This window comes from Drosophila innubila (genome assembly GCF_004354385.1).
Source record: "Drosophila innubila isolate TH190305 chromosome 3R unlocalized genomic scaffold, UK_Dinn_1.0 2_E_3R, whole genome shotgun sequence".
NCBI classification, from domain to species: Eukaryota; Metazoa; Arthropoda; class Insecta; order Diptera; family Drosophilidae; genus Drosophila; species Drosophila innubila.
The window spans coordinates 29,316,995-29,327,399 of record NW_022995380.1 but is presented as its reverse complement, the minus strand read 5'-3'; the positions used below and the strand labels follow the sequence as shown (position 1 = coordinate 29,327,399).

Sequence of the window (10,405 nt, the reverse complement as noted above, 5' to 3'; positions counted from 1 at the left end):
CCTTAAAAAGGGTATTATAATCATGGTACTTCACAGACTTCAATATGTACTATTTAAAAAATAGTTATTCAGGAATAATCAACAGATGTATAGCTACCAACACCTTTCATTGTTTTTAAACTTCAAAATATTTGCATATGACAATACAGTAAAAAAAGCATAAATAAAATATCTTCGTTAAAAAAAACAGCAACAATTTGTTGAATGAAATTAATTTGTCTGTACAACAACATTTTTTTTATTGGAATAACTTAATTTTGCTCTGCAAAAAATTTTTAAATCTTATTGGATTTAATTGACTTTATGTCCAAATTAAATAAAAACTATTAACATATTTTTAATTAATTTATTAATTACTTTTGCTCTGAAAATATTGAAAATTTATTTTATTTCATTGACTTTATGTCCAAATTAAATAAAAACTAATAACATATTTTTAATTAATTTTTAATTGATTAATTTTTAATAATTTTGTTGAAATTTTGAAAAAAAAAAAATTTCTCACCGATTTTGGAACACCAAAAATATGTTGGAAATATCTATGATTTTTCAGCAACACCGACGTTATGTTCGGTTATTTTTAAAGTAATTGTAATCAGAATCTCCACATCTATAACACAACTGTATAGTGTTGATCATATTTTCTATGCTGATTTAATTAAACTCAACAGTTTTTCGCTGAGCAGAATTTACTAATTGTTTCTTAGTAATAAGTTCTATGGTGGAGTATCAAATCTTCAGTGTGTCTAAGTTAAAATAACTGGCTTGGTATTAGATCTATTTATAGTTAAGGAATTTGTCTGTCAATGTTGTGTGTGGTTTTAGCCCATTGCTGTCGATGTTGGTTAATTAACCCATGGACTGTCAATGCGAATGTTCCAGAGTTGCTGAAGAGTTAAGCCGTTAGAGGATTAAACGGCGATATATGTGGGAGTAATTGAAATGCTGTGTGAGTATATTTATAAGTATACTGTATTTATTGCCTGTCTTGTCTATGGTTGGCAATTGCAAAGTGGTTGGTTAAACCATCTGCCAATTGGTTTTCGATTGCGATGAATTTAGTGGGTTTTACCAACTTGTCAGCATAGTCAAAGTTGTAAAGCCGCAAAACTCTGTCCAGAATAGAATCGATTCAGAGTCCTTGTCGAGAGGACTTCTCTTAAGTGGCTCACTTTAATGTGGTGTTTGCTGTGAAAATGAAATGAAAGCATGTTTATGCATTTTCCGGCATTTTCCGTGCCAAAACTTGTGAAACTGTTATACAAACACGTCCGGGTAATAACATAAGAAACTTTTATCTCGCCACAGTCGTGAGTAACACTTTTTTCCTCCCTCTCTCCATTCAACCTTCAGCTTTAGCTTTAGCTTTAGCTTTACCTTTACGATTGCCAGAGTCCTTGTCGACCTCGTTGGTGGCACGTTCAGCTTATTTTCTACAATTGCCTCATTAGAAACTGTAATGCATATCCGGTTTATGGCCAATTGCCACATTGCCGCACATTTTTAGCTCCGTTCTCATGCGTTTTGCCATCGCTCCCATCTCTAATTCGATAGTTCAAAGTTGATTTGAGGCAATTAATGCTAAGCCGACTACATGGTAAGAGTACTTGCAATGTTCCATAAATAATCCTCTCGTATTTTCCTGGCAATCCGCTGACATAAAAACTCAAACTTGGCAGACATGGCGTATACACAATCTCGTTGAGTATACGCACTGTCAACCGAGTTAGTTGTAAGTTGTGCCGAAAATTGCAAAGTATCCTGTTTCGATATAAAACCATTAGCCAGATAACAGTTTGGATTTGTATACCCGTTACTAGTAGGGTGCAAGGGTATGTTGGTTTCATTGTAAAGTATGTAACCCTATAGAGTATATATATTCTTTATATATATATTTATATTATGACTTTTAAATAAAAGCTAAAATTTACTTATTTTCATAACTTTTTATTTATCGCAAAATTAAAATTAATATTAATTTTTATGATATTAATTATTGTTATTTGCAATCTCTAAATAAAACGAGAGAGTTATCTATTATTGTAATCAATTTTCCTGAATCTCATTAGCATCGAATAAATATAACGATTTTTATGCCTATTTTAAGTTTTTTAGCAAAGCGCCTAAAGGTATGCAATATTTTTTTAACTTCAATAACTGGGTATCTTTTAGTCGGGAGCTCGACCATAGCGTTCCCACATTCTGTTATTACTTATCCTTGTTCTAGGGCGTAAAGCTGGAGTCAGGACAGCGCTTGTTGACTTTCTGCTTCAACGCTCAACAGTCAACGACTCTCTATGCTCTTCTCTCAACACTCGGCACTCAATTGATTGGGGCAATTGGTTGGGCACTTGGCTTAGGGTTGGGCGGGGGAGGGACGAAGGGGATTGGCAGGGGATAACCGTGCAGATTGATGCCATTGATGGATATCGAATGATGTTGAGCCTGGACTATTTAGACTCTAGGGATTTTTTTTGTGGCATGCGTTACGTTGTGTGTTTAGCGTCACGTTAATGCCAGACACATTGACGCTTCAACGTTGTGGTGTCAATTTATTTTCGAATGCCAGGAAGGCAGGCGGCCAACGCCTTTAGGTGCCATTTAGGCCCTTTGAGCAGAGAATCCATTTGTCCAAATTGTAATTGTCAGACCACAACAACTGCTGCCCACGACAGAGATGTCTTTGAAATGTCTTTAAGGTCTCACGCAGTTAACTTTCCTGGTATCTTTATCAGTTGGATGTACCTTGGGGATGTTAACAAATGGTAGCCTGACTTTAAGAGGAAAAAGAGCAGTGTGGAATAAAAGGTAATTGAATATACATATTTGCAAAGTTATCTCATTTCATTCTCAGCCTCAGGTCGAAGAGTGACGCGTAAGCCCGTTTTAAATATGCAACAGAAAGTTGCACAAAGTTAGTCCAGAACGAACTTTTTCAATGCCGTTTGCGGACTTTGTTGATGCCTTTTAAATGGGATTGGGTTTGCAAATGGGAATATAGTCCGTTTCTAGGGGGGGTCCAGCTGGCATTGTGGTTATTGTTATTGTTCAAAAGAAAATAGCACAGATGGGAGACTATTCGAGTGCATCAGTTAGTTGAAAAGTTTGCCCAAAAAAACAAAGACAATCCAATATAATTCAAATGATAATTGTTATGTTCTTTGTCAGAAAAACAAAATATATTTGCAAAACGAACAAACATTGCTCACATAACAATGAAGTCAGGTGACCAGATCGAGAAAGTTTCCTCCCCTTTCTCATATCGCTATCTTTTGTACAGTTGATGAACAACATGCCACATGCCACATGCCACATGCCACATGGCAGTCACATCTCTTGGGCAGCAAATGGTTTTTAGATCTCTTCATTTTGCATAACACGGGCTCAAGTGTATCGTGTACCATAAGTATGTGCGTTTCCCCATGCAATATTAATAGAACCGATGGGGGATGATGCAGTGGTGAAGAGGGACGGAGGGAGAGAGAGAGGGAGTCCCCTGTACACATTGGGGTTATTTGCAATTCCAACGCAAATTTGGAAGCCACAGCGGACTCTGATGGAGCTGCGTGCAACATCAACAAAACAAAAACTAGCAGAAAATGCTGCAATCGAGCAAACTCGACTGTCAGAGCTCGGTAATTATTATGTAAGATATCAAATTGAAAATTAGTATTAAAGTAATACAAATAGTAATAAAAATAAGAATAAATAAATATATTTATATAGAAAGGTAAATGTCTCTTTGACAAACTTAATAAACCCTTTGATCTTTTCAAGTACAGGCTCTAGCAACAACGACAAACAGAATGAACAGCAATACCAAACCAAAATTCTCGTACAAATATGTACTATCAACTCATATTCAGCTTTCTATACCCTAGACGAGTACTCACCTGCATTGAGTATATTCACAGGTTAAATGAATCTCAAGTTTCTCTGCTTTATTTGTTCTATAAAGCATATCTAACAGTCGAATACCGCGCATTGTTCTAACGTATTTTTAGTGGCTTCATAGTAAAAGAATGACTTTATTCCCCCTTGTTACCCACCGCCCCCTCCTCCAGCTCCTCCTTCACTCCTTTAGACAATTCGAATTCCCAGTGCAAATTTAGGTTCCACTCTCGACAGCTGCGACCGCTTAAGATGTCTCCATCTCTTTCTTGCTGTATGCGTACTTATGTGCCGATGTGTTTTCAATATGATACACTACTGTGCTTTGAATGCCACCACAGTCATTCCAATGCCAATGCCGAAGCCGAAGCCGTTGCCATTTTGCATAAAAGAAAAACGTCGCTCATACGCCACGTTGGCTATAATATTTCGTGAAACTAATGAACCACGCAGCATCATATGCGGTGCCACTTTGTGTGACTCGGTGGTTGGTTGGTTGGATGGCTTGGTTGTTATTCTGTGTAGATAAAGAGGGGGGAAGTGGCATCTTTTGTCATTCAACTGTTGTTGCTCTCTTGTGGGTGTCATTGTTTGTTTTTGTGTTTGCGTTTGCTTCTCAGTGCCCAACATTCTTACTATTGAATGCTTGTTTGTATGCTGTGTCTGTGTCTGTGTCTGTATGTGTGTGTGTGTGTGTGAGGTAGGTGCCGCACAGTGGTCCTGTCGATCATTTTAGCTCGCTCTAATTAACAAATTTGACATAAGAAAAGTACTTCTTATTTTAGAAAAACTAATTTGCGCACGCAAATACCTAAGTTATGTTTTTATTAATTTAAAAAAAAAGTAATTCTCAAAATTGTATGCATGTTTCTGTTTACTCTCAAAAAAAAAAAAAAACGCCCACTGTGTTTTGGCAGCCAAAATCCCTCGGCAGCTTCATATGCAAACATATTTATGTGGCTACGTGCTGTTGCATATCTTTTCAAAAATTTTACAATTCACCAGTCAGACAGGCAAGCAGTGAAAATATTTCCCCAGCTTTATTTGAAAGCTCTGTTCGCTGTGGCCTCATCTGCATACAAACGGAGGCAGCACCTACAACTTGGAGGTAAAAGCTGCTCTCACTTTCTCAGCTCGTCCCGAGAATGACAAATAACTTTTGACACATGATGCCACAATACTCGCTATGAATTTCATTTCTTAGAATGCTGCAAATGCAATAAGCGGGAAAATTGAGAATTATTTCTGTACCTGCGTTTCTGATTTCTAGTTAGTTTTATTGTCAATAAGCCAACAATATTCACTCAATATTGCCAGGAAACGGAAACAAAGGAGATCTTCATGTACTTTGTTGTTCTCCCCAGCGATTAATTTGAGTACAAGATTTTGAATAATGAATACTTGTACATGCGAGAATTTTTGGGAATCGTTAACCTTTTGCCGATGTGCAGCATTTAAGTGATTTATGAGCGTTAAGTGGATTTTAACATAAATCAGTAGGAGCTCTTAAGGAACACGAAGATGCTTATCTTTCCAAAAGTAAAATAGATGATCTTGGCCCTAGAGGTAGACAGAGAGAGTAGGAGTATCCAACTCGCTCTCTCTCTTTATAGTTACTTGGCTCGTTTTAAATCATAAAATATTTATGCCCCGAGGGGGCGTCTGTAATTCTACTTAGTTTACGGCCCTCGTAAATTGAGTGGGCATAAAATACTAACAACGCAACACATTTAATCGAAATCTGTACAGCGACCCTAATGGACATAGAAGCCACATCAACCGTGGTACTACAGCTGTTGAGTCCCAACTCCTTTAGTTATGGCAGTCCAAGGTTGCCACCTCCAAGGACATATGAACTCCACCCTCTCCCACTCCCTTTCTCCCTCCCTGGAGCCGTTGAACTCGCAAATCTGCTCAATTACCCGGCACGTGTCCTGTCAGGCAAACAAGCTTAGACAACATTGTGTCTCATCTAATGGCTTCATATTTTTCTCTAGTTGATTTTACCACAATAAAAATCCATGGGCACAATAACCCGAGGTGTCTAAATGTTCCAACTAAATTATGGCCAACTGTAATAACATATCAATTGCTTTAGCTACCAGTAAGTGCTTTTATGTACATTTGAAGCGGCAATAACTATTGCCCTTTATTTATATTTCATTATTACTTTCGGTTGTGGTAAATTCACACAGTTAGTCTAGCAATTTGTTTAACCAATACAAGAAATGCACTTATTTGTTTTTTTCGCAAAAAAAAATTTTTGCTCTATTTCTCTTTATTTTAAATTTTTTTAAGAACCATTTTAAAATGCAATTATTTGTTTTTTTTTATTTAAAAAAATATTAGCATTATTTCTCTTTTTTTTTTTAATTTTTTTAAGAGCCATAGGCTTTATTAAACTTGAACAAAAGTTAAGTATCCCCAAAAAATATCTTTTATTTTTATATGTTAAATAAATTATATAACTTCTTTTTTATTTTGTCAAAATAATTGACACGAATGAATTATGGTAAATATAAACCTTCAATCGATAGCTTCTTTGTTTGTTAAACTAGTTAGCTAAATAAACAGAAAACCAGTTCCCGCCAGACAGTTTAGAATATTGTGTCAAGAAACCCTAAGAAATAAGGTTCGTATATAAAGTATTCTTATATAACTCATTTGTTCTATGCCAGACCTTAAATTAAGCAAACGACAAAAAAAGAGAACGCTTGACTAAAAATTATAAAGATGAGTGTTTGATGTTAGTTAATTTAATTTTAGAGTGGTTCATCCGGTTTTTAACCTTGAAACAAAGGCAATTTTATTTATAGCCAACGAGCGCGTGGATGCTCTAGAAATCTTTCACTTGAATAAATACCAGAAGTGCATAAAGCTATTATAATATTTTAATTGATTTATAAATATCAGTTGTAGATCTAAATTAATGCATTTTGAATTTTTTAAGTGATTCATTTTCTTTCAATTTAATTTACCCAAAAACTACTTGATTTATTAAATTTTCGCTTTTCAAATGTTTACTCGTTTTTTTCAGCTTAAAGTTCAGTTTGAGTTAAATATGACAAAATTTGAACTAAAGAATGAATTTCAAACCATAAGTAAGAATGAGTTTCCATTTGATTCTGTATTTATTTAGTCAGTCTGTCGTCTTCCCAGTTAAACTAAAACTAACACCGAAACCGAAACTGAAACTGGTTTTTATGCTAATTGATTGAACAGAAGAGCCTATTGTGAATAGGGGCAGTGTGTGGGAATTTAAATCATTTTACTTCCGCATGTGAGGCAAAAAACATGAAAAGAATAGAACAAGCTGATGTACACTTACAAATTTGAGCTAACAAAATTATCAAATTGATCAAAATATTAACTAACAATTAACTAGTTTGTGTTTAAAATATACCTAACAAATATAATAAAATATTATGTTAACTACTATAATGAGTAAAACTGACTTTAACTTTTTTTTTAAATTGTTATTTTGGTTGTAGTAAAATAATAAAATAAAAAATTATTGAAATTATTTGATTAATTATTTCAAATTATTATTATAATAAGAAAAACAAATTTCATTTGTAATTATCTGCAGTATTATTCACAGACTTGAACAGAGTTTTGAGTAAGAATTCAGACTTATAACTTAGCCTCATATACCTACAGATTAATGTCCTTAGACGGATTAAGGAGAGGGATAGTCGTATGTACGGACGGTGTTGCTGTCGATAAGGCGGGACGTCGGCGTCTGATAAGAGTATCCATTGGTGGCTCTGCTTGTGGTCTCCTCAATGGGTTCCTCGGTGGTGCTCTTCTCTGGAATTACTGGAGTTACTGGCGTTGACGGAGTCGTTGTTGTTGTAGTTGAAGTTGTGATTGGCCTTTGGGGATGTACTGTAGGCTTCGGCGTCGCAATGTCGTCTTCTGTGGTTGTCGTGGACACAGATTGAGTGCTGGAGCTAACTTCCGGTATAAAATCTGTGTTTACCTCTGTGGTCAGCTGTGTAACTGGACTCTCCGTCGTCGTCGTCGTGCTGCTGGGACCCGTGAATGCGAAAGTCTTGGTAAAGCCAAAGCTGCCAAAAGATGATTTGGCCCGCAGGAAGTTGTCCAACAAATTAAGTTTCTGGGTAATCAGACTCGAGATGAACTGCGTGTTGGCGGGGGAAACTGTCGGTGCCGATTGATAGGAGTAACCTATTCAGAAATTATTAACGTTAATAATGTTTAATTAATCCGATGACACTTGAAAAACTTTCAACTTTTACCACTACTCGGCGCGAAAACCTTTATGAAGATCGGCTTGGCCTCGGCCACATTCACGATGATCGCACTGCAAATCAACAGACCCAAAATCGGACTCGTTCTCATGATGATCTTGAAAATTATGATATTCTCCGTCGCGTTCACTTTATAAACTGACCAGCGGCCGCGTGTCTCAGCTCACTTTTATACTCAATACACACTACTCGATAATTCGATACTCGATACTCACTGCTCAGTTTGTATTTTATTTTAGTTTTCAATTTTGTTAGTTTATGATCAATGTGTGATTTGACTCAAGTGACAAACAAATATGATGTGAATGCTGCGAGTTCTATTCGTATTCGTCCGTCTGTCCGTCTGTCTATCTGTCTGTCCGTCTGTCTGATAGGTGGCATCTCCCTCAATGACTCCACATAAACTAACAATATCATAAAAAAAAAAAAGACAACTCAGAGCATGCAAATGTCGCATTATTTGCGATTTCGAGGTTTCATTATTAATTTTATTGTTCTCGGCCTTCCTGTTTGCATCGACATCAGCATCGACATCGACGACTCTGAAGACACTGAAGAGCATCAAGAACACTTATAATTGGGTTAGTTATGCTGACTAAGCACTAAAACAAGTCTATATATTTTCCATGAAATATACATTTTTATGGCACTTAAAAATAACAATCTGTTTATTTGACTTTGAAGTCAACTCAAGTTGACCACAAGGCAATTGCACTCTTCAGACTTGTCAATCATCATTAAGTCATCATAGAAGTCAAAGAATAATATATACTTATTGTAGATGTAGCTAGAATATATCTTTAAAATTAAAATTTCTTATTTGTGGAATTATATTTAAAGAATAAGTGAATTATATATTTTTTAAATTTAAACTTATAACTTTCATAAAATTACTCTCATTTTGTCTAGAATTATTAACATAATACTAATAAATTATATATAACATAATACTAATATAATTTAATAAGTACTATATAAATTACATATTAGAATTATTAAATTTTATTTGAAGTCTTAAAAAACATTACTTGAATATAAATAGTATTTATCTCATTTATCTCTTTCTTTCTGCTTTGTTTACAGAATTATTTGATAAATGTTAATTAATTAGTAAATTTAATTATTGAATTTCATTTAAAGTCTTTACAAACTCTCCTAGAAATACTTTATTTCGAAGAAATAAGTAAGCTAACGCTAAGTAAAAAAGTCATAATTTTATTAAATAACAAGTCTTTAAAAGTTTTCTCAAAATTATTCTCTTTTATCTAAAACTTAGACTAAAAATTGCGACTGTTCAAACTTGACTATTCTGACTGACATCTGGGCTAATATAAAGTGAGACCATATTTCAGATACTCAGCACTCAGTACTCAATACTCAGTACTCAGTAAGTCCCACCCTTGCCATTCCGATATGCAAACTTACTTATGAACACAATAAAAATCATAAATAAATTGTAGTTTTTTTTCGACTTTATGACAACTGAATGTTTGCATTTGAGCTCATCCCGATGAACTATCCATAAATCGTTACATCATAATCTCTTTCCCTCTTGTTGCCTCTCGCTCCCTCCCACTCTCTGGCTCTCCCTTTCTGACTCTCATAAAATATTTAAAGTATTGCCAAACACTTTGGGCAACTATTGGAGAACTCGAATAAGTACTACATCTGTATATATAGTATATACTCATATTTGAATGTATTTATTGGACAGCTCTTACTGAAATACACTGGAATTATATGTTTGCATTCATTTATGCAAACAAACATGAATACACTCAAACTATGTGATGTGAGTGCTTGTGTGAGTGTGTGTGATTCTGTATAGCAGTAAATTTTTATAGGCAACACTTTGGACCGTAAAGAAAAACGAGGGATATAGCCTTTGCCATTGCCTTTGCCACTCGCTGTTGCCACAGAGGCAACGTTTTGGGGCATTTAATAATTTAACCACGACTATTTAGTTTCCATTTCCACAAAATGCTTTCGTGTTAACGCCTCGAATGCAATAAATAAGCCGGTGTGGCCAACGTTAACCGCAATACACCCACAACAAGGCAAAGTCGACTTAAGGGAAGGGCAGGAAAGGGATAGGAAGGAGGAGGATCATTGCAGGAATCGGGGCAGGTCAAAAGTGCTACGTGGCTACATGATATATCCCTACATTCGAACTTCCGCATATATATACAATATTTTCATGGACAAAGGCATTTTGTGCACGAGTAGCGGCAAAAACCAAA

At 35.3% G+C, this 10,405-nt stretch overlaps 1 protein-coding gene across 2 annotated transcripts; it reads right to left on the bottom strand.

Moving 5' to 3' along the window:
- Positions 1–7,458: 7,458 nt before the first annotated feature.
- LOC117790880 (cell wall integrity and stress response component 4) lies at positions 7,459–8,303 on the bottom strand. 2 transcript variants are annotated; one of them, XM_034630488.1, is made up of 3 exons: positions 8,154–8,303; positions 7,874–8,082; positions 7,681–7,809 (listed from the first exon to the last, which is right to left on the bottom strand). In XM_034630488.1, the coding sequence occupies exons 1-3, from the start codon at positions 8,254–8,256 to the stop codon at positions 7,717–7,719; spliced, it is 405 nt and encodes a 134-aa protein (XP_034486379.1). In that variant the 5' UTR covers positions 8,257–8,303; the 3' UTR covers positions 7,681–7,716. The 2 variants fall into 2 exon arrangements, with proteins under 2 accessions (XP_034486378.1, XP_034486379.1); XM_034630487.1 differs by having other exon boundaries at positions 7,459–8,082.
- Between the last annotated feature and the right edge of the window lie 2,102 nt (positions 8,304–10,405).

Bases quoted from the DNA above. Each gene is read 5' to 3' on its own strand.
- LOC117790880 (XM_034630487.1), bottom strand. From the start codon at position 8,256: ATGAGAACGAGTCCGATTTTGGGTCTGTTGATTTGCAGTGCGATCATC. The intron at 8,083-8,153 runs GTAAAAGTTGAA...ATTTCTGAATAG, and splicing joins GGTTTTCGCGCCGAGTAGTG to GTTACTCCTATCAATCGGCA.